The sequence below is a fragment of the Dryobates pubescens genome, chromosome 6 (genome assembly GCF_014839835.1).
Source record: "Dryobates pubescens isolate bDryPub1 chromosome 6, bDryPub1.pri, whole genome shotgun sequence".
NCBI classification, from domain to species: Eukaryota; Metazoa; Chordata; class Aves; order Piciformes; family Picidae; genus Dryobates; species Dryobates pubescens.
In genome coordinates, this window is record NC_071617.1 from 16,674,934 (window position 1) to 16,699,762 (window position 24,829).

The 24,829-nt window shown below is 43.9% G+C and overlaps 2 protein-coding genes across 2 annotated transcripts in view; one reads left to right on the forward strand and one right to left on the reverse strand.

Moving 5' to 3' along the window:
• Positions 1-110: 110 nt before the first annotated feature.
• Positions 111-10,737, reverse strand: FUCA2 (alpha-L-fucosidase 2). Its single transcript, XM_054162669.1, has 7 exons — positions 10,538-10,737; positions 8,225-8,412; positions 6,262-6,601; positions 5,489-5,699; positions 3,989-4,179; positions 2,077-2,185; positions 111-487 (listed from the first exon to the last, which is right to left on the reverse strand). Exons 1-7 carry the CDS (start codon positions 10,735-10,737, stop codon positions 347-349), a joined length of 1,380 nt encoding a protein of 459 aa, XP_054018644.1. The 3' UTR covers positions 111-346.
• Positions 10,738-14,824: 4,087 nt separating this feature from the next.
• Positions 14,825-24,829, forward strand: part of PHACTR2 (phosphatase and actin regulator 2) — a 147,260-nt gene continuing 137,255 nt past the window's right edge. Inside the window, exon 1 of the mRNA XM_009901385.2 lies at positions 14,825-14,963. Within this exon, the coding sequence (XP_009899687.2) occupies positions 14,825-14,963 (139 nt within the window). The remainder of the gene's footprint in view (positions 14,964-24,829) is intronic.

Here is a 24,829-nt window from a genome sequence, read left to right on the forward strand (position 1 = left end):
CTTAAGCTAGCTTTTTTTCCTTTCTCAGGGCTTTAAAAATCTGTTTCCCCACCAACCCACCCCCAGTCTTCACAGAACTTGGCAAGAAACTGAAAAAAAAAAGAACAAGGGAGACACCCAGGTTTTGACACAAGTTCAAACAAATTGCAGAGAGAAATTCAAGTATCTAGTGCTGGATTTCATGTGAGGCTCATTCCACTCCATCCTTCAATAACAGCCCGCCACCTTTCATTAAAAAAGTGCAATTATTGACGTTTCTCAGTCAAGCAAGAGCTAGAAACCAGTGATCAGAAAGTGGGCAAAATATCATCATTTCTTACTACCCAAAGCTCCAGCAGCATGTGTCTCAGTTTGCGTTTGTCAGTTGTAAAGTCCAGCCCCACTGACATGGTAATTGCTTAGGAGTTAATTGAGGTAGAGCTATAATGATTCCCTTTTCTCCCAGGGCAACCCATTTCAGCAGTTCCTTGTAGCCAACCAGCTTCACCTGAGATAGAAATATACAATACAGTTAGAATAATGCCTTTTCCAAGTGCATATAATTGCAATATTGACAACAGAAATACTGATCCATAGCTACCTTACTATCCAATTATCTTTAAATACCACTTGCCAAGCAAGTTAATTATTAAAAGGTAATAGAAAAATACTTGTGAAGTAGGTATGTAAGCAATACAGCTACTGATGTTGGATCTTGAAGTACTTAGGGCTGTAAAAGATACATAAAACCTCTTCAGAAGTATTTGGGATGGGGGTTGGGTCTAAGCAAGGTGCCACAGTAGGCAGTTTTGTGTTGCTTGTTTCTCAAATGCCTGATTTCCAGGGTGGAACCTGTAGTCTTGAATGAGCATCACAAATGCAGCCACAAACCTCTCAATGCTGACCTGAGGAACCCCTCAACTAAAAACACACAGGCTTTATGGTGAGACTCATGTCATAACGAGTGAAATGCTGAAAATCAGTGGAGCAGCTGAAGACCAGTCTCTACTGTTCATGAACGTTACTCTCTCACCCACATGTAGTCTAGGTGCCTCTCTAGAACCCAAGATGCATCTACACCACTTCTGAAATTACTCCTGCTTCCTTACCACGGAGTTGTCTTGGCACTAAGTCAAATATTTTCATATTTCTAAGATAATGATCACCAAGGTGTCTCATGAGCCTTTCTAAAAGATTTACCATAGTTAATTAAGAAATTGAGGCTCTGGCCAGCCTGATCTAGTGTGGGGTGTCCCTGCCCACAGCAGGGGGGTTGGAACTAGATGATCTTTGTGGTACCTTCCAACCCTGACTGATACTATGATATTAAACTAGACTAGAAGAGACAGTCCCAAAATACCCTTAATGCATTTCAGCAGCCTGTGAACATGCAGTGCACAAGACCACAACAGAGCTAAGCCAAAGTGAATCCCTACATTAAATACAGTAAGAGTCCTGAGCACCAGCTGTCCTGCTCCATATTACCTGTTAGCATACTGTAGCATCAGAGTCTTCACCTTCTCACTACCTCTTGCTGTAACTAACACATCTAGGGTGGCAGCAACTTACTATTTAGCCTCCCTGGGCAATTAAACCCCTCCTGGTTTTCCTTTGTGCAAAGCTTTGACTTAAAACTCATGCACCATTACAGCAGTTATAGTATCACTGAAGTCATGAGGATGGCTGTTTATAAAGAAAGGTCACGCTGAGTTAAGAGTCTACACAGGAAACCGGAGACGCAGCAGAGTTGGTTGGGTTTTTTTTTTCCCCTCCAACTTGGCCTCTTTTTATCATCCTTAGTTTGCAAGCTAAAATATATCCCAGCAATAATTCAGACTAACTTTGCTGAAGAAGAAATACCCCACTGGGAGGACTATGACAAGGAGGTTCCAGAACAAAAACATTTTGCTGGGTCTCTTCCAGTGTACTCTGTCCTAAGAGCTACACATTCCCAAAGATGCCAGCAACTAAAATAAACACAATGGAATTTGACAAATCCTAGAGGTGTTTTCCTTCAGTTTGTTCATTTCTTGCACTGTGTGTTTAAAGCCTCACTGTTCTAAAGGGGAAGAGAAGTGGAGGGGTGCTGTCTTTTACCTGTGTTTCTCCAAGTTTAGCCTGTGGCTCACCGAGTTCCAAAGTCCCTGAGACTGGCCAGTTAAAGAAGATAGCATTGACTTTGCCTTCTTTAGGGCTGAAAGTGTACCTGGTTTGAAAGAGGGAAGAGAAATGCCTGTCAATTTTCCTTTGTGTGCTTTCAAGACCGGGAAACTTAATTATAAAAATAGGCATAAACTACCTTTTCATACACCTAGCCTTTTCTCCCCAGAAAGTTTATACCCTTTGTTAAAGTACTGTTGCTTGAAAATATGTTCCAACAAACTAGAGGTAATGGAGACAAGGAACTGAATTCAGAAGTAAAACATCTGTAGGAACTTCAGCAAGCATACAACTACTCTCTGCTGCTCAGCCACATAGGAAGGAAGTACTTGCCAGGTAGGAGATACCATTCACACAGTAACTGTGGGTTACACTCAGAAAACTAGGGTAATTCACACCAATACACAGAGGTACAGACATCCCACTAAAAACAAGTAACAAAAGTGTGTGCTTCCACCTTGCACAGCTAGTTTTTAAATACATTTCAGCAGACCTTAGCTACCGTATGTCCTTGGAAGTCTTGTGGCATGTGCTTGAAACATGCCTTCTTCCTTCATGTAGTTACAAATGTTTAATGCTGTTGGAAGTGGTTTTACTTAGCAGTCAACAGTTCAGCATTTGAAGGCTAAAGCAGATAGTCAGGTCTTATAGGAAACAGGAGTGAAAAAGGCAGGGAAGAAAGTCAAGACCAACCCCTTGATGGATTATTAAGGTGTTATGGCAGCTATGAGGCACAAAGACACAGGAGAGTCCAAAACTGGGCTGAATTTAATGACCAAACAATTGTGTTACTTTCTCATGCATTTCTACCTTAAAAAGAAATGCAGAATATGCTAGACTGGTTTCTAGCTTCTTCCTCTCCCCTCTTCCTCTCTAAACAGTGACATCAGGTATTCCTTTCTACAGATAAACTCTTCATTGCAGTTTTCTATTTCGATTTTTTTTATGCTTGCTGTTGCCAGTTATAAGTACAAGATCACTAAGTAATGCTTGCAACCTCGCCTCATCCTGAAATTAGTCTCTGACGCTCATTGTCTACCTACAGTTTGATGTGCACCTTTATGTGCAGTTACTTGGTTGATGGTAGGCTGAGCATGAGCCTGCAGCGTGCCCAGGCAGCCAGGAGGGCCAATGGCATCCTGGCCTGCATCAGGAACAGTGTGGCCAGCAGGAGCAGGGAGGTCATTCTGCCCCTGTACACTGCACTGGTTAGGCTGCACCTTGAGTACTGTGTCCAGTTCTAGGCCCTTCAGTTTAGGAAGGATGTTGACTTGCTGGAATGTGTCCAGAGAAGGGCAACAAAGTTGGTGAGGGGTTTGGAACACAAGCCCTATGAGGAGAGGCTGAGGGAGCTGGGGTTGCTTAGCCTGGAGAAAAGGAGACTCAGGGGTGACCTTATTGCTCTCTACAATTACCTTAAGGGAGGTTGCAGACAGGCAGAGGTTGGTCTCTTCTCCCAGGCAACCAGTACCAGAACAAGAGGACACAGCCTCAGGCTGCACCAGGGGAGGTTTAGGCTGGAGGTTAGGAGGAAGTTTTACACAGAGAGAGTGATTGCCCATTGGAATGGGCTGCCCAGGGAGGTGATGGAGTCGCCATCACTGGGGGTGTTCAGGAGGAGACTTGACAGGATGCTTGGTTGCATGGTTTAGTTGATTTGGTGGTGTTGGATGATAGGTTGGACACGATGACCTTGAAGGTCCCTTCCAACCTGGTTTATTCTATTCTACTTAAACTGACAGAGGAGTTTTCTTCTCCACAGCACACAAACTGAGATGGTGATTTCTGTAGCATCAAGTTACTAAGAATTTCCAAGTTTCACCTCTTTATTTTAATTCAGCAGCCTTACCACACTTCTGGTGTGACTGTGTCATTCTGTGCTCTCCATGGTTTTGTCCCATAGATGGCTTCTCCGTTGACCTTCAGCCAGGCACCCATCTGCCTCAGGCGTTCCTCAAATACAACAGCGATGCGACCATCATGAGTGGGCCCAATATTCATCAAGAGATTTCCTCCACAGGACACCGTTTCCACAAGTTGCTAAAATGTTTTTAAAGACACAGAGCATAGGGTTACAGACAATGGAATCATACATTTTAAGTACTCTCTAAAATCTGCCATATTGCTACAGAATGATGAGCTGAATGAGTTACTGCTGCATGATCAGACAGTGGGGTCATCTCAACAGCCCATCCAAAATTTAAGCTCTCATAAAACAAAGCTCTGCTGTCACTTTTGATGACAGAACACAGCCCCAAATATATTTTTGCACCAGTACTTCTGACTGAATCTACATTACAATCAGACCCTTCACCTTGTAGCATTTTTACTTCTGCACAAATTTCATGAGGGTTTCACCAATAGAATAAGGCTAGCAGATGCCACTTCATTTTTACTGAAGCTGAGAAGCAACTTCCTTCTTCTTTGATGCTCTCCCTTTTTTACAGAGACATCTGTAAAACACAAGGAAGACTTCTAGAGTCCATAAATATTTTTTACCTCCACACTGCCCTTCAGGGACCACAGACTGAGGTCCCCAAGTCTGAGGAACAGACAGCTGAAGACAAGTCACTGAATGAATTTAACCTTCTGCCTCTGAAAAGCAGTTACTTCAATCTGAAATTATCTTGTGTGAAGACAGTACTAGGAGCAGATTTAAATTAGCAACAATAACAATCTTCTCCTCACTGGCTTGGCTTTGCAATTAAATGCATTTATCTGGAGGATCGATCGGTGTTCCTTTCATTCAGTTTTCCCAAGCTTCAAACCCTTCTTAATACCTTAGACTAGCAAAGGAAATCAATGTTCTATTAACACCAGCTGTCTGCATCTCCTAGTGCCTGTCTGTTTGTATGCAGTAAGTGTGTTGGTTTTTACTTTAAATGAATTGGGATGAAAGGAAAGTTTCTCACTAGAAGGTAGAAAGACTATTATGGGCTATAACTGTTTCTAGCTAGAAAGGTGGAAAAATGTGGCCTTCAATCAGATCCTAAACAGGAACTGCAGAACTGCAACTGTTTGCTTCTCATCAACTAGAAAAAAAATAGTAGAAAAGAGAATTATGAGAATATCCAGATCAGTTCTTGGCCATTTACTCAGAGAGGAAACAGCTGCTAAGAAACTGGCGGAATTTTTACTAGATAATTTTTTTCTCTTAGTCATTTCTATCAAATTAATAAGGATTACATCAATATGACACTGTTAGGCTGCAAATGAAAATTCATTGATTCATTATTCAATTAAAATAACGTTTTTCATAACAGATACACAACTGAAACATTAGACAGCACGGTATCAGCACCAGGGGGGACAATCAGGAGTTGCAGGCAACTCCTTCGTCCCACTGTACCTTCACCAAGTCCTCAATTGTGAGGTAATCATCAAGCTGTGCGTTCCTCCTGTACCCCCACGACCCCTTGTCAATAGTCATACAGTTCTCCCACTTGTGTGGCAGAAGGTGGCCGGGGTTGTAGCGGTCACTACACGTGTAGAAGCCACCGTGCGTACACATGCTGCCAGCTCCCCACCGGTCGTTGGTCACAACGCTGTCCCGGACTGGGCTGGAAGAAGACCAATGTTGTTATTTCATAAACTGCAGTCACACCTAGTGTAAAGCCTTCCCACACACCCCTCTCAGAAACCAGCATTTGTGATGACTTCTGTGCTACTCATTTAATTTATTACAATTACATTAAGTGCAATTTCAGGAAGCCTGTCCTCCTCTCTTGCTAGTAAGAGGTCTGGATTGGTATTTCTTAGGGAAACTTCCACAGGAGGCCTGCCAGAAAACAGCCTGCCTTGACAGATGTTCAGTCTATATCCCCAAATTATCCTGCTACCCCATCTGTCTGTGCAGTGGACAATACTTAGGAAAGAATATGATCAGGTAGAAAAGACAAGACCATCTTAACTGATTAATTTGCAAACATGGTTAAAACAGTTTTCTTCTAAAGCAAGTTCTGATAATTCTAGAGAAGACTTGGATTCTGCATTTCAGGAAAATTTGCATGCAGTTAAGTCCTTCTAAACAGATGCTACAGGTTCCACAAAGTATGCAGAAAATGAGACAAACTAGACAGAGCAAAATTTCAGATAAGCAGCTAAACCAGCATCATTGTGTACCTGTCATTATACAGCCAAGCCAAGAAACCAGTGCTGTTCCAGTAAGTATCGGGTGCATTCCCATCCCCATCAGACCAAATTATTTCTGGCTGGTACTTGGTCACAATTTCATAGAGTTCTGGTAATGATTTAGTGGTTGGAAACTTTCTTGTCTTAAAGATGTTGGTGGCATCCTCAAGGAAGAGAGGATTAAACCACTCAAACAGGGAATGATATAACCCAAAATGCAAGTCAGTCCTGTTTCTAACAGATGTCGCTAGTTCAGCCACAAGATCTCGTTTCGGTCCCACATCAACAGCATTCCAGTTCCAGGAGTATTTGGACCCCCACAAAGTAAAGCCTGAAAAAAACCACAAACAAACCCAAAAGAAATCAAATGATAAGACAGGGAAGCAGAAGAGGGGAAGTTACAGTTCTTCTTTCTGAAAAGTAGTTTGCAAATGTGTTGCAATATATAAATAATAATAAAAATCATGTATGTAATAGTTTTATTAGTATGGTATAAAGTATGCCTAGAATCTGTTTATCCATGATAATAGGAGTCATAACATCAGAACAGCATGCTAGATACATTTGTGCTTTGGGTCTTTCACACATACACATTTATATTTTCTTTCTCCTCTGCTGAGGATAATTATCCTTTCCTCTTAATTGTTCACTCCATTCACATGTCCTAATTAAATTAACTGAATATGCAGCAACTTTCAAGTTTGCTGAATGTATCAAATATGAACTGTGAATATACATTCAAAAACTGGCAGATAAAAGTCACTTGCAGAATGCACAAGCTATCACTTGCAGTCAAAGACTTCTCCCTTCTGTTTACGTCTTACGCAAACGCTCACTTTTCGTTTGTCTCGGCGTTTGTAACAGCTCAGACAACCATTTGGTACACACATATAAGCACAGTGCAGAAATTCCTGACACAGCTTTTAAAATACCAGTGTAAAAGATCAAGAGGGATTTAATATTTCAGACATTGAGCAATCCAGCACAAGCACTCAGAACTACTACTGCACTGCAGGCTAGACCACTGCCAGAGGAGCTCAACTCTCACCTTCACACTGCTTATACTCATTGCCTCATAAACCTTGCAATGTTTTTGTGAACTGGATACACATAATAGTATCAACTAGACAAACAAGCTAAAAATTCTTGCCCAAAGCTACAGGTCAGATTAAATGAAACAAGGTTCTTTCAAAGTCACTGGGAACTACACCATGGGCATCACTAAGATCAAGATTTTACATGTGTTAGAGCTAAGTTTAAATTCACAAGTGGCCAGTCCTGAACTCACATCTCCCCAACGACCAGCTGCATCACTAGATGTACCATCTTAGTGCATCTCAGTATTTCACACTTTCTTCCTACCACAATTCTTTCCAACTATTTTCTTCTTCTTTTCTCTGCATCTTAAAATTGCAGTGCCAGATCTCAGTCACGCCCTATGAAGTTACAGACTTTTGACTTCTATGCACTACATCAGGAAATGCTATACCCTGCGTATGTTTCTAACTCTGAAGTTGACTCCTGAAACAGGCTCCTAAATTCCTTCAAGAAACTCATTAGCTGCCTATACACAGCAGCCTTCCACATGTTAAGCCATGCAGAAGTCACTTCTGTGGTTCCTTGAACAACACATTGCACACCAATCCAGAAAAGAAACTATGGCTACTGCAGGAAGCTCAGCTGCCCCACCACTTCAGGCTGTCTTACCTACAGCAACAGAACAACAGCACAATCTGTTTTTTCTTCTATGCAAGCTTCATGGCCATAGTTTTTGTGTAAGAGTCAGGAAAATGCATGCACGTTTCTTGGGTGGCTTGCTTCCTCCTTGCTGGACTGGGGTAGGTAAGCCTGCCTGGCTTTCTCTGTCTCTCTTAGCAGGTAAGAAAGTCACCTGGGTATTTCTTCTGTTGACAGAAATGCAATAATCACTAACATTTACAAGTCTTCCACTTACCTTCATGATGTTTCGAAGTTAAGACAACATACTTTGCACCTGAGGCCTTCAGAGTATCTGCCCACTGGTTGGGATCAAAGAACTCTGCTGTAAAGAGTGGCCCAAAGTCTTCATAACTGAACGCCGGTGGGTAATTTGCCTCCATAAATTTCACATAGGGCTCTCTCTTTTCCTTCTGCCAGTACCACCTAAGAAACATAGAGCAAAGCATGTCTGCTGGTGCATTTTTAGACAAAGGAAAGACAAATGCAATAATCAGCTCCTACATGAGTTCACGCTGAAGGTACATGACACTGCCAATGACACAAGATTACTTCAGAACAGTACTCATTATCAAAGATTTCCTTTTCTCTGTCCTCTCTGTACATGCTCTACATCTTTCAAGCACTCCACCTTAGAAAGACTCCAGGATTTCATTTGGAGCAATGAAACAAAGCAGCTATACCTTGAGAATGGAAAAATGGCAGTCTTGTTAGTTAGTACTCAAATCCCAAAACCCTGTTAGAAGGCACAGGTAGACAGGACATGAATTTTTGAAATGTTTTCTTTTCCTCTCCTGTTCTGAGCTGGACTCTGGCCTCAGTTCTGCAAGACACTAACTATGTGGATATTGCTGTAACCTTCCCAAACACATTTCAGTGCAAACAACTTGAATTTCTGGCAGACAACTGGGCTGGGGAGGAATCTAAAAAAGAAAAAACCCTCTGATTTTAAAGTATGCAATTGCATAAAAAACCAGGTAACAGCCTTGCTTCTCTCCCTTTGTGACATCATTTGCTAACATGAGCATTTTTATTCTGACATGACTGGACTGCAGAAGCATCCTGACCAAAGCTGTACAGCTCCAAGGAAAAGACAACGGGATGGATGATATCAGACAAAAAAACAAACGTTTGATCCTGAATTTGTGCACCACTATCAAAGAACAGCACTCACTTTGAATCTAAAGCTACCTTCCCTCCCTCCCCTGGAAATGTATTAGTAAACAGAGCCCACACAAATTAAAAAAAAACACAAAACAAACTAAACAAAACAAAAAAACAAAGCCCCCCCACTCAAATCCTTGAACATAACAGCAGACCAAATATTGTCAGAAAACAGCAGTTTGTTTATATTGATGTTGGTTTGTTTTACAAATATTGCATTCAAGACTTACTGTAGCTCTGCCACAGAGCTGCTATCTTCATGATGTAAATGCTAATGTGACTCTAAGTCATACAGGAAGTATTTGGTAGAGCATGGTAAGAAAAATGCTTACAGCCTGTCCGGGTTCAGAGATGGACAGATCCTCTATTGCCCCTAAAAGGGGCAAAAGAATGACACTCACACAAATGGATTGGAAAGTGATGGAAAGTTTAAATGGAAAAGCAATTAGTGTTTTACTAAAACTACAAAGCATAGTGGAAAAGAATCCCAAAGCATACAGAGTCCCTTACACCACACTGAAAGGCCTCCCAGCACTTCCCTTCTCCCCACCTGAGGGTCTACCCGAAAACTCCCAGGGCTCTTTCTTCCCCCCACACTGCTAGGCTAGTCACAGGCTGGCCAGGTCTGAGACTGCCTCCCACCCCCATCCCCTCCTGGCATTAGGCCTAGCAGTCCTAAAATACTCCCCCACCGTTAGCCTACAGGGAGCATCTCCCACGGGAGCAATCAAGGCTTATGATGGGCTCCTCTGGACCCCACTGACAGTGCCACATGCTCAGGATAGAGCTGCAAAAGGCTCCTCCAGAGGTTGGGAGATCCCCGTAGCCCCTGGGGAGCGCCCCTTCATCCATCCCTTCATTGCGGTCTCCTGCTGCTCAACCAACTACTTTCACGCACGCTGTGGAAAGCACATCATCCAGCTCTACAAACTCTCTGGTTATTCGTTAATGTTAGTCAACACATTCAACAATTCTAGACCTGGGCAGACAAGCTCAGACCTACCAGAAGCACACCTTTCGAAAACGGTGCCAGCGAGGCGGTGGTCTCACTGACCTGCCTCAGGTGGAAATTAGACCTTTTCCCACACAACTCTGCTCCAGGGTCTGTGTGCACAGGCGCTTCGAACCTGACCATCGCATTACAAACTCCGCCTGCCCAAAAAGCTGCTCTCCAAGCGAAACTCCTCAGATCGCCAGTATGACCCACCAGCGGCACCGATTTCGATGCGGCTCCCCACGCTGCCCCACGGCGGCCGCGCCCTGGGGCGCTGGGGCCAGCGGGGAGCCGCCGCCGCCGAGGCCTACGGGCGGGGCTGGGCCAGGCCGGCCAGGCCGCTGCGGCTGGCGAGGCGGCGGCCGAAGCCTGGGCCACGCCAAGGGAGCTCACCAGAACCACTCGCTGCCGAAGCTGGGCACCGAGAACACGCCCCAGTGGATGAAGATGCCAAACTTCGCTTCGTCAAACCAGGCTGGCAGCGGCCGGGCGTCCAGCGAGCTCCAGGTGGGCTCGTAGCGGGGCCGCCCGCCGCTACCCGGCAGCAGCGCCAGCAGCAGTAAGAGCGCGGCGCAGCCGGGCGGACCCGACATGGCGGCAGCGGGCAGAGGGGAAGCGGCCGCTCAGCGCGCAGCTCGCGGCCGCGGGGTGCAGAGGCGAGGCGGGGCGGGCCAGCGTAAAGGCGGGCTCGGCTTCTCCCCGCCCTACCGCCCGTTCCCTCGGAGCTCGCCGCCCGCCGACACGCACGTATCCTGCTTCTGCTACCTGCAGGTAAAGGGCTGCGACTCTGCGCCTCCCAAAGCTCACCCCCCGCCGACGTGTCCCGGCTGAGCCGGCAGTGTTGCTTCTTTTCCCTCTGTGTGGAGGAGCGCGTCGGCCGTTGGGGTCTCGCCTCTATTACCCTTTGCGGAGATCTGGTCCCCATGGGCTGTTGGGGGTCATCCTCATCGGTGCAATTTTATCCGGCTGCTCGATCACAAATTGTAACCTGGATTTTAAAAATAGCAAGGGCCCGACATCTGCCGTGGCTGATATCCCGCTGTGCTTCTCCCACCTCCTGTGACGCCAGCCCTGCCGGCTCGGCCCGGTGTGGCCCGTTACCGCGTTCCTGACGGGAGCACCGGCCGGCCCAGGGCTTGCCTGAAAGCTGCATCCGAGCTCTGCTGGATCTACAGCTTGATCTCAGTCCGAGTCTTGGATTTGCAGCTAGAGTCTGCTTCAGAGGTGGCCTTGGCAGCCTGATAGTTATGCTCTTCCCACCTGCTTCCAGGGTAAAGGGGTGCCCCAAAGGCTGTCAAGGAAGAATTTCCTCCTGAATAGTTTCATAGGAAGCCTGTGCTCGAAGCCTGTGCTCAAGGTGTCCCGATTCAGTAGATGACACTTGGCATTTGTGCTGTGGATCACGGGTGGCTGGCACGTACTTTGAAAGATGGCATCTTCCAGCAGATCTGTGGTCTTGGCTGATGCTTCTCCAGTCCTTCCTGATGCCCTAGTTGGGTATTTTTGCACCAAACCCTAGTGTAACCACACATTGTAACCAAGAAAATTCTCCAAACCAAATGATAGTTCAGAAAGCCTGTACTGTTTTATCACAAAGCTGTGCAAGTTTGGGTGCTAGGAGGTGTTCCCACAAAACTAGCACATCAGTTGAAATTCACAGCAGATACCTAAACAGCAAAGTCTATTAGCTACACCTCATGTCAACACCTACTAATTATCCATTAGTCTCTTGCTCACTTTCTATTAAAGGTCCAGCTTCTCTTAGATTCACAATGCATGCTCATAGGGTGTGCAATTTATTTCAGACAGGGGTCTTCTAGCTAGAAGGTGTGTTTTTAACATTATAATGAGACTAGTCTAGGACACTGTTTTTGAGGCAATAACTGACTACATTATTTAGTAACACTTTTAATGTATTTTTCTGGGATGTTTCGACCCTCAAGGACATCCTGATTAGAAGTCTCTTTCTTAATTGTACCAGTATGAACAAGTTCTTTCTTAATTGTTCCAAGAACAGTTTAACCCTGAAGGTGCATACTTCTTTGGCTCAAGAGTTCAGATTCCCTCATTAACACTGCCACGGGCTGCCATGGGACAACCTTCGTGAAATAATTTCTTTTAATCAGCAAATACTAACTTTCCAACATTGTCACCACAAATGGAAATTTTTTGGCAACTTCATCAGAACAGTAAAAAATGAATGAGCAGACAACTGCCTTAATCTCTCTCCACCTGAGAGGCTTGTATACTTGACTGATGTTCTAGGGAAACAGAGCTTTAGTTTCCGGAGCCATTAACCACAGCTGGTACGTTTCATCCAAAAGCATTTGACACAGGAAAGCATATATTTATTTTTTAATTTTCATGTATATGCCTTGCTAAATATATAAAAGACACTGTGTCTCCCATGGTATAATTCTTTCAAACTCACTGTTCACATTGCTCTGATTTACAAAACCACCTGATATCACAAGAAGAACTTCTTATCTCTTTTACATTCAGTGTTGACCTACTTTCTCTGTGCCACCTTTTACCTTCACTCCTTTAGATGTCACGTTGCCTCTCAAAAGGAATCTTTCAACACCTTTGACCTCTTGCTCTGATATCTTTTCTAGTTTCTCTTTGGATTTCTTCATGTTCTCCTTTTCTTTTTGATCACACCAAGGAACTGCAGACACTGAGCATCTCCTTAATGTGAGATTCTTGAAGTAGACTCTCTGAAGATTAATCTGTGCAGCACATCAAAGTTACAATTATGCTGTGGCTTGAAAAGTTTTTCAAAGAAAAATTATTTTTAAAAAGCTATGGGTCTGACCCTGAAGCCCTCTGACAACAGTGACTTGCCAGCAACTCTGGCAAGATTTCAAGCAGGAACTATTTATTTCAATAACAAAGTTGAACATTTTTTAGATTAAAAAAAAAAAGGATAGAAAGAAAGGGGGGGGGGGGGGGGGGGGGGAGGAGGAGAAAACAGTTCAGTAAATAGCAGTTATGAGTAAACTTCTGGTTAAGGTTCAGAAAATGTCACCAGCCCACACAAGCACAGCTACTGATACCTCCAGAGAAGAAAAAAGTCCTCAGTGCACAGTCACATCTGTAATGATGCAAGCTGCAAAGGGTAATTACAAAAAAACCAGTACATTGTGAGATTTTGTGAATAACACGAGACCAGTCTGAAGGAAGCTCTCTAAACCTGGACACGGCGTGCCTGCCTGCACGATGCCGGGCCCCTGCAGGAGGGTCTGTAGGTGGAGGTGTTTAAGACCAGGCTGGATGAGGCTCTGGCCAGTCTGATCTAGTGTGGGGTGTCCCTGCCCTTGGCAGGGGTGGTGGAACTAGATGATCGTTGTGGTCCCTTCCAACCCTGACTGATACTATGATACTAAGTGTGGCACTGCTGTGCCTTGTCAGACAAAGCCCCTGCCTCTCACTCTTGTAGCATAGTCTGCTGGGAAATCTCTCCACAGCGAGGGAATGAGCAGGCTTGTCTGACAGTGGAAGGAAGGAGAGGAAATAATAAAGGCAATTCCCTGGGAGATGCTGAGCAGAAAAGACCTTATGACCTGCCTAATGGCTGACATATGAGCCTCATGTACTGGATCGATTGCTTGGACAGAGGCAAAGGGTGTCTGAGCCGAATGACTGCTGGGAAGACTGCAAAACCACCGCTCCTGGGAAGCTGCATCGGCTTGGCATTGAGAGGAGGGCACTTGGTTGCTTGGGTGAAAGCAGAGGCCAGAAAATTAATTTCCCATGGACATGTTTCAGACTCAGTAGGATTTGATTGAGACCCAGGGAATGGTAATTGCTAAAATATTTTTATTTGTCCTGAATGGGATTTCTGTATTTGATATCTAGATAATGTGACATGGGGTGTGTTAAAAATACAGAGTGAAGTTCTGTGTATCGTTGCCATTGTGCCAGTGGCTTCAGGGCAGCAAGGATTTTATTCAACACAGAATATAAAGTTACTTGCCTATGGAAAGCAGTGAAAATATGAAATATTCTTTTAAAGATTAATCACATCGCAAAAGCATACCTGTAAAAAACAAACACCAGGAAATGAATCCACGGTGCTTGATTTTGTTTTGCCAAAGTCGGTGTGACTCCCGCTTCCGATTTGAAAGGCAGGATTGTGCTCCTCCCCAAACATCGAGTCACACGATCGTAAAAAGTTGTGAAAAGCCCGTGCCGTAAGAAATACAAAGGTGGGGGGTGGAAGGAGATGGATTTAGCGTCCTCCCCGCTCGGCTGCCGGGGTGCGATGCCTTGTGCAAGCTCCGGGTTTTGCGGGGGCCGAGAGAGGAGGGAGGGAACCCTCATCTCCTTGCCCAGAGCAGAAGCGGCAATGTCCATTGTTCGGCCCTTGTTTGTTTGGGTTTTTTTACTGACGCTTAATTTTTCCCCTGAAATGACAGGAGCGGGGAACATGAAGGCACCCCGGGGGGATGATGATGTATCACCACTCCGCAGCCCCCTTGCTTTGCCCCTGTGCAAACACAAAATTTAGGCTCCAACAACCTCCAAAGCCCCATAGCAGTCCCGCAGGACGGCCCCGCTACCGCGGGGCGGTCGGAGGCGAGGGGCGGCTCTTCCTCTGCAAACTTTCCCTTTCCCCTCCCTCACCGCCTCTTTCCCTCCTCTTCTCTCCTTCTTGCTCCTCTCGGCTCCCCAACGGCGATGGCTGAGAGGCCGGGGAGCATCGGAGGAGCGCCTCTGCCCGCCTGGTCCTTGCCCGGTCCCCGCGGCCGCTCTCAAAGCGACATCTCCTCCTCCTCGCGGAGAACTTGCCTGCTCCGGTCCAACGTGGGTGGCTCAGGTAAGGGGGAGGGAAAGGAGATTCCTTGTTTCAGAGCTCGCGGAGCTAAGTTTAACTGGGGAATTTGGGAAAATACACCCTTCTCCACACTCTAACCTGCCGCCTTAGACCTAAGACTACCTTCTCTCGGCGGTCAAAACGTGGGTCACTGGTTTACATGGTGTTTGACTTACCCCTTGAGATGATGCTTATCAAATCCCTGGATTTTCATATCTGTGTTCTCAGATTTAAGCGAACCCGAGTGAAGTCGTGGGTAGTCACCCGTTTGTCAGAGCATCTCGGACTGCAAGGGCAGAAAAGCCCCAGGACAGCTTCAGGGTGTACTGTGGGGATATCAAACCCCCTCATCCTCCTGCTTCACACATTACATTTCAATTGTGTGTTAGGATTTTACCTCATGCAATTCTGTCTCCATTAGGTTCTTCTTTAACAGGTGAGGGGAAAAAAAAACCACAAAGCATGAGTCAGTATCCCACTGTCCTCCTTCAGGAGGTAACTACTGCATGTGCGCAGGGGATGATTTGGGTTGGAAGCTGGCCCTTTGCAACAGGGTAGGCTTCCTGCAGGATTCGGAGTTGCTTTGCTTGGTAAAATGAAAGGAAGTGAGTGTCCTAGTTTACTGTGCAGATATTTGAAAGTGGCTGAAGTAAAATAAATACATACTCAACTGGGCTGTTCTTTACTTGGCCTGTTTCCTGAGGTCAGCTCTTAATGAAAATTAAAATCTGAGCATGTTTTGAAAATGTGTGCTCACCTGATTGCAAATCAGCCCTGATCTACTGACCAGAACAAGACTGTAGGCACATGTGTCACTGGTGATTGAAGTATTTTGGAGGCACTCACACCCTGTACTGCACAGAGGTACCTGTGAACCATGATGCTACCAGGGAAGCTCCAGAGCACCCTGAGGAACCTCCTCTGCTGCAGCACAAGTAGCCCAGTATAGCACTTTGTCAGGTCTGTGATAGACCACAATGTCTCCTTGTGTTTGCTTCTCAGAGAATGTTAGGACAAATTAGACCCTTAGCTTGGGGAAGGTCAAATATATGCAGCTGTGCCCACCTTATGAGGAGAAAGGGACTGAAAACTTGCTTAGTCACATAGGAGCACACAGATTCAGCTTGTGAGACCAGAGGATGCAAGCAAAACCAACTCTATGAGCCATCACTTTGTGCTCTGCCTTTTTCTGTCTGCTTAAAGGTAAGGTGCAGGACATTTGGGGTGGGGAGGAGGTTCCAGTGGTTTGTCCAAATAAGAAAGGACTACTTTTAGGTGCAAGGTGTATTTCAGCGCTGCCTGGAAGAGTGCTGCATGACCAACGCCCTATGACTTGATGTGTACACAAGATGCCTTAACGTGGACACAGAGGGATCACCACAGAGGTTGACAAGATTGAACCTATTTCTCAGTGTCAGGTTGTTAGCTTAACTACAAAGACTAACAGTGAGCTGTTTAGAAAAGACTGGTAAAACCAGTGGAGATACAACACTGGTATTTTCAAAGATGGGTTGCTATTTGTGATTTCTTACACACAAAATTTAGGCCTCCTTGTTGCCCTCTGTGCATTTTTTTTTCTTTCAATTCTGAGGATGTGTTTCCTGCCAGAAAGTGACCAGAGTTTCTTTCTCTGGTTTTTAATTTTTGTCATATTTTCGTTCTGTATTTTCATCATTGCTACTTCCTGGATTATCTTTTTTTTCAGTCTGCTTGCTGGGCACAATACTTACATGCTGCCACACAACTGTTGATTTCCTCTTTTAAAAGGAAAGTATGCATTAAAGATGCAAAGCTGTTTAATTTTTAATGTGGTGGCTAGAGAATTGTTTTTATACTGAGATGCCATTAAAATAACCTCCTCTTTCATTTCCCCACTAACCTGAAGAGCAACTGTAATAGGGACAGAAAGGTGAAGCACTTAGAGAAACAATGTGGGCTTTATTTTTTTTTTCTTTTCTGCTACTGCCTCTTTCTCTGGCTGTACCTTTTGATTCGTTTAAAGTAGGTCGCTCATTTACATCAGATATTACCTGTGCTCCAGCTACTCCATTCAGAAAAGCACAATTTGCATGTTAAATAACCTGCAGAATGTTTGCCCGATGCCTGTTCCTGGAGTGATTCTCTTGCAACTGTTGAAGTCACAAGTTGCAGTTTCTGTTGTATGTCTTTGTTTTCTAGATCCTGATACCAACTGTGCTGGGAAGACAATATTGTCTCCTTGCACCCCATCAGTGATAGGCTGGTGCCCCTTTAGAAATCCTGCACTGTTGTTTATTCTACCACTACCTGATCTGCCGTTCTCAAGGCAGGATCTGTTAAAAGGAGGTATTTTTAGAGGCCCTTCTAGCTAAGGGAAATGTAAAACTTTTCTGAAAGAACCTTTGTCAGTGGCTCATTAAATACATCTTTTTGTTGTCCTAGATCAGTACTGTATGTATCTTGGTAGTACATTCACGCTGGTCAGGTGGTCCTTATATTTATGCAGTCTGTGCTTTCTTACTCCCACTCCTTCCTCTGCTATTATCATACTAGAAGCAGCAACTTCCTGGTATCACTTCTCAGCATCTTGCTTTATCAGCTGAGGTCCAGTTTGTGAGGACAGAACCATAGGTCAGCCAAGGGCTGCAGGCTATTATCAGTTCTGAGTCAGCTAGGACAGCTGACTGGAGTTGGCTCACAGGTGTATCCCATGCCATGAACATCACACTCAGTATAAAAGGAGACATTTGCTTTTTTTGATCCTGCTTGTCTGTCTTCTTCTGCTCATCTCTTGATGGCTGCCTTCTTGTTTAGTGTGATTGCTGTGCCTTTGCTGAGCTGAGTATAATTTTATGTACTTTGTACTGACACTGAGTATCAGTTTGGATATTTCCTTAAATCCATTTTCATTTCAACCTGCATATTTTCTCTCCTTTTCCTGATTCTTCTCTGCTGGGAAGGGGGCATTGGGTGACAGAGCAACTGCTATAGTTTAGCCCTAAGGTATGGGGTAATTTTTTTTTCTCCTTCTCAAAGATGGCCTTTTCCTTTAGCTTTTGTGGTAGAATGTTACTTATTTCCCATTCTGGGCCATCACCTCACTCATTGTTGTATCAGGCCTTTACCTTCCAACATTTTCTTTGCTTCTGGTAAAATCCTAGGAGGGATAAGGTGATCATCATGAATAAAGGTCTCATGGTCTATATTTCTGATTTAGACCCTGAAAAAGTGTAATGTCAGTGAAGTTCAGAGCTTGTGTGGCAGTCATAGCACATCACTTTAGCATTGTGGCATGCTCCATCTGATAACTGGCTAGTTGGTTGGAGCATCTCTAGGAGTAAAGAAAAAGATATTCCCCTAAAATGTCAGCACACCACCCGAGTCCCTTGAAGAGTGCTGCTTCAGTTACATACACTTGGGCAGCCTTCCAAGCTTAGTGACTAGATTTAAGACTACCTTGAAAGTGGACTGAGTTATGCAAATCCTTGGGTTTCTTCCCAGTGTGGGTGGGGACTGAACTGTATTTGAAATGAAGACCCTATTCAGATGCTTTCACAGAACTTGTACAAGGTACAGATTTGGTAGCTATGAGGCTGCCTACTGAGGGCAGCTCTTGGCTTGAGCAGTCAGCCGTGGGCTTGAGGGGGGAGGTTGCTGCTTCATGTCAGCTGCCTCTGTGCTCTGTCTGTGAAGCCGTGCTGGTGCTTCAGCTCATTACAGCCTTCAGGCAACCACTTCAAGCTACTGCAGCACCCTTTCTTTATCTGCATGTCCACATAGACAGTTTCCAGTTTGCTCTCTTTTTAGTGTTGTGGTTTGTGCTATACAGCCTTGCACTTCCGAAGGCAATAAGGTTTGTGGCAAGGTACCTCTTGGTGAAAAGGGAACTTCACTGCTCAGACCAGAAGTTAAAAACCCACCCATTTCTTCATTCTGAGGTTGATGCTGTCATATTGTTGCAGTTCCTCTCGAGGTCTAGCTCTTTAGCAAGTAGAAGTTTCAGAGAATTTGTTTCATTGCTAAGAAGAGTACCTTTCAGATAGAGGGGTGAGCTCCTCATGCATGTTTCCATTACTTTCATACTTTTCCCCATGCCTTTCTGATGACAGATAAAAAATAACCTACCTGAGAATTCAGACAGCAGTTCATCAGCACCTCAGGCTATACCCCAGATGCTGTGTTGCAGCAGACAGCGAAATGATTGCAAATTACAGTTCTGCTTCAAAACTTGCACATCCCGGGATTTGTCTGGAACTTTTTGGCTGTAAAAGTGCTCCTTCACAAGTTAATTTTATTCAAAATGATAATGAGTTACAGCTACAATTCCTTCTGTTGCTGACTCTAGAATAGAGTGTGTAAATGGTTTAAACTCACTTCAGAAAAGAATCCAGGAAGATTTTCTGTACTAATCAGAGTTGCTGATGTGAGGTGGGAAGAAAATGGATGGTTTTTTGAATTATTTGAGCATTTAATTGAGTGCTCCACATTGCAATCCTGTCAAATGTCAGATACTCTTCTTAAAGTACAAACTTTCTGGCTAATGCAAAGGAAAGAAATTGGTTTTGACAGCTGGAGGTGTATGAATAGCTAGGAAAGGTGAAACCCAAAAACCTCTAACCTAGAAACTGGCTATCTGCAGGCATGGAATGTAGGATTTAAAACTCGTTGCTGCTGTGTGGCTTCTAGCAAGTGACCATTTAATATCAGACCATGTGTCAAGTAGAAAGCCAGAAGTAGCTGGTCTAAAGAGTAGCTGAAGAAGCGACTTTTTCCTCCTTCTCTTACTAAATGTAAACTTGTTCCAAAATAAAATGAATTTTGGCTAGGTAGGCTGCTGTTAAGTTGTGCCTGTATTTCCCCCTGCACTTGAATTTCCATATGCACCATGAAAGATACCTACCAACGTCTATAGAATAAACCAGGTTGGATGAGACCATCAAGATCATCGCATCCAACCTATCAACCAATCCAACCCACCTAAACAACTAAACCATGGCACCAAGCACCCCATCAAGTCTCCTCCTGAACACCTCCAGTGATGGTGACTCCACCACCTCCCCGGGCAGTCCATTCCAATGGGCAATCACTCTCTCTGTATAGAACTTCCTCCTAACATCCAGCCTAAACCTCTCCTGGCACAGCCTGAGACTGTGTCCTCTTGTTCTGGTGCTGGCTGCCTGGGAGAAGAGACCAACCTCTGCCTGTCTACAACCTCCCTTCAGGTAGTTGTAGAGAGTAATAAGGTCACCCCTCAGTCTCCTCTTCTCCAGGCTAATCAACCCCAGCTCCCTCAGCCTCTCCTCATAGGGCTTGTGTTCCAAACCCCTCACCAACTTTGTTGCCCTTCTCTGGACACACTCCAGCAAGTCAACATCCTTCCTAAACTGAGGGGCCCAGAACTGGACACAGTACTCGACCTCCCTGCTCCTGCTGGCCACACTGTTCCTGATGCAGGCCAGGATGCCACTGGCCCTCTTGGCTGCCTGTGCACACTGCAGGCTCACGTTCAGCCTACCATCGACCAGCACCCCCAGGTCCCTCTCTGCCTGGCTGCTCTCCAGCCACTCTGACTGTGGGAGTTAAGTGCAGGGTTTGTGAAGAAGACATCAGGTGTGCTTTGTTAGGTGTTTTTTCAGTCATCACATAGGGGTAAGAGTGGAGTAGCCTTACAATGTGGAAGAACACTCAACTAAAGCAGCTGGGTTTGGTACATTATATGAAAATATGGGAGTTATGGAAAAACATGATTCTCCATTGCATTAAGCAGCATGTGCAACATAAAACAAAGTTGCAAAAAGCTCAAGGCAGAGAACTTCTACTATAGTTTTCTCCTCCAAATTAAGACAAATCATTGTTGTGGAGGACTTGGAAACAAAACTGAACCCAACCATGTATTTTCCAAGGAGGAGTGCATCCTGATCCTAAGTCTACATTAATATTTTTCCATCAGTTTGAACTATCAGAAAGTGGTAGCAATCTTAACCATATGAAATTTGACATATGCTTATAGAACTGTACAGAACTGAAGTATCTACTTCATCATAATCTGTGTGTGCGCTTACACCATCATCTCACAATGTTAAATCTTATTCCAGTTGTCCTTATATGAAACTTGTCATTTCAGAAGTATGCTAAGGAAAGATCCAGGAATCATGTAACATTTTGCACTGATAGTATTTATGTGTACCTGAAAATTGGTTTATTTTATAAATTAGGTATGCATAGAGGGAAGAAGTGTGTGCCAGAATATGGTCAGCTCTTCCTGGGTTTATACAATATTGCATGTGAAATAGGAATCTGCCTGGTTTTTGTCCTGGACCAAAAGACATTATTCCACACTAACTCTTGCAGAATAGCTGGGATATGTTATTGGTATTAACTTTGATGAAGTGTGAAATTGGAAACACAGGGAACACTGTGATTTACAAATACAAGCCATGTATGCCATGTGTCGTGTACATATGACCCGGTTTCTGGGGCGGAATCTTTACAATCAAATATCCAGACTTGGCCTCAGGATTAAAGAAAAAAAAACAGATATAATAAAAATTTCTAAATCTGGTAATAATCTTCATGATTGGCTAAGCAGACTTGGACTGCAAACATTTAAGAACAGGGTTTAATGTGTCTTTTGCAGCAACTAGTCAGTAGCTGACTGTAGGATCTGTTCAGCGTTTTGCTACTGTGTTCTAGTTTCTCAAGGCCCTTTGGCATTTAGCACTTCCTGCTGCTGTATGGCTTCTAGCGAGTAACCATTTAATATCAGACTGTGTGTCAAATAGGAAGCCAGAAGTAGTTGATCTAAAGAGTAGCTGAAGAAGAGACTTTTTACTCCTTCGCTTACTAGATGTAAACTCATTCCAAAAAATCATCAGTCAAAACCCATTGTTAGCATAAATAACTTCTCATTTTCCCCACCCCTCTGCCATCATTTCCTGGTAAAGCAGGCACTATTTAAGGTCAAAAGGCTGGGGAGTGCTGACAAGGTTTTTAATGATTGATGAAGAATGTACATTTTTATTTATTGTTGCTTTTTGAAGTCAAAATCTTTTCAGTGCTAGAAATCCTGTAGGATTTCAGTTACCAAAAGCAGCAGTGTTGGTCTTGCTTTTGAATTTTTAGTAGCTCTCATTGAATATACTTTTCCATAATGCAAAGATGTCTTAAGTGGTAGTCCCCTTTCCCCTTTTCCCCCTTTTCCCCTTTTCCCCCCCCCTATCATTTTACCTAATATGTTACTTTTTTAAACAGATGCAGAAGTGAGTTTTTCTCTGGTAAATACAAGTGACACAAAAAGGAAAAATAGAAAAAGACGAAAATAAGAATTCCTTGCTTTGGTGTTCCAATTCTGATAATTTTTTACCTAATCTCTGAAACTGTCACTCTTAAAATCCAGCACAACAAGGGATGCTCTTGCTTTTCATTCATGTGGAAAATGCTGTGGTCTTCCTGAAACACAAGCAGAGTTTCTAGGTAGTTGATACTTCCCTCTGTGGTGAGCTGAGAAAACCTGTTCCCTATCACACAGTTTAGATGCAGAATTAGACTTTCAAGATACTGTGTTGTATACATTCTACTAGTGGCATTGTTGTATGTATTCTACCAGTGGCATTGTTGCAGTCTGGGAGTTTTGAAGTGTTGAAGCAGTAAAAAATAATAGGAAATTTTATCAGTATCAAGTATTTAGTATAAAGAGCTTAGAAGCATTGGCACTGCTTTAATACAGCCTGAAGCTTCAAAGCTGCTGCACTTTGCAAGTCCGCTGTACTCTCAGGTGTAGGACTTTATAACGAAGTAGAGCTGAAGAGCAGCTTAAACCATTGTATGCTTTGGTGATAAGAAACTTTCCTACCCTCTCTCATTGCTATTTATGTTTCTTATACAATTTCTGACACATTCTGCATTGCTGTTTCCTTTTCTCATGATGTTGCTGAAACCACTTGGCCACATGCAGAGAAACACAGAGCTGAACAGTGCGGGAGCCAGGAGAGCAATATGGAAAAGGAAGCGCTCTAGTAGAGGTTGCAATGTGGCAAGCCTTCACAAGCTAAAGTACTGGGTGCAAATGTCTTCTCTTTGAAATAACAATCTCATTTTTTACTCAATGCCTTTTTTCCCCTTCCTGCCAGAAAATGTGGTATTTATTAGTTATTTTAAATTAAAAAAAAAAAAAAATTACAATTCAACCCAATTTTTCTTTTAATATTTGAACAATTTGCAATATCAAGAAGGAAAACTTGTTTGGGGAGAGTAGACTCCTATTTAAAGTAGCTACTTTTTCTTCCCCTTCAACTTTAGATACTACTCGAGTCTTGCACACAAATTGTGTAGACTCCCAGTTGGGGAATTTGGCCAGTTGTTCAGTACCACACCCTATTTCTGTTACCTGAGTGCAACAGTCAATACCTCAGTTTTGGCAACTTAACCCAAGTCATTCCTATTCAAGCTGCAGTGGAAATAAAAGACACTCACCCCTTCCTTTCACCTTCTTCCCACTCTTTTACTCCCCTCTCCCCTACTAGCTTCTTTTCTGTCTTCTCCACATTTATGTTGTGTTAACAGCCTACATACCAATTTTGATGATCCTCTGTCTGGCTGTGTATGTGTTAGTTTCTATCCTACCCATTCATGTTTAACTTACTCCAGTGTTTCCCAAGCGTGTGAGGCTCTTTGACCCCAGACACTGAGATGTGAATGGACTACATACCTGCAAATTGGAGTTTATTTTCTGACTGTCACAGGGAGATCAGAATTTGTACAGGCAGAGCAGAGATTCTTTCAGTTTTAGGAACTTACTGAGAAAGGAAAAGAAAGTCTCCTAATAATTCTTAAAAAGAAGGACTGCTGAATGTTAGGAATGGAGGAAAAGTGCTTCAGAGCTTTTTTAAGGTAAAGCTTGCTCTGGTGAGGCTGCATCTGGAATATTGTGTCCAGTTCTGGGCCTTTCGGTTCAGGAAGGACAGGAAGCTGTTTGAAAGAGTCCAGTGCAGAGCCACAAAAATGATTAAGGGAACGGAATATCTTCCTTATGAGGAGAGACAGAGGGAGCAGGAGGGTTGGACTAGACAATTTTTTGAGGTCCCTTCCAACTCCTAAAATTCTGTGATTCTGTGATCAGGAACAGGCTGTTGTTAAACTAGCTAAAATTTCTTTGAATACAAATGCATCTTGATGAAATGAGTTTTGTAAAAATCCACATTTTTGTAGACATTTCTGATTTCAGTCATGTTTCTGCTTTGTCATTCACACTTGAAAATGGTGAATTGCTACATCGAAGTTACTCAAAATGTTTAGACTTTTTCATCATGTGAACATTTTATATAGGAGGATTATTTTTTTTTGCCTAATATGGGGAGTGGGACCAGGACCAAAGGCAGCAGAGAAGTGTCAGAATTTCCCTGGCACAGAGATGTGATTATTTTAAGTGGCCCCATCTACCTATACGGGGCAGGTGTAGCCACTGCCTCTTTTCTTATAGCTACATCACTGGATATGGAATTCTGTAAAGGTTCAAATGCCTTCTTGAGGGAATAATGATGTATAAAGAAATATTTAATGGGATCAGGCCCTAACAAGCACAGTGGGCAAAGCTCCCCCTCCATGTTGTGTTTGCTTTTTCCACTTTTGGGGAGAGGATCATGGCTTTTAAGATATATCTGTAGCTAATCTCAGGCTACGCCAGAGGAGATTTAGGCTGGAGGTTAGGAAGAAGTTCTACACAGAGAGAGTGATTGCCCATTGGAATGGGCTGCCTGGGGAGGTGATGGAGTCACCATCATTGGAGGTGTTCAGGGGGAGACTTGATAGGGTGCTTGGTGCCATGTTTTAGTTGATTAGGTGGTGCTGGATAATAGGTTAGACACGATGATCTTGAACATCTCTTCCAACCT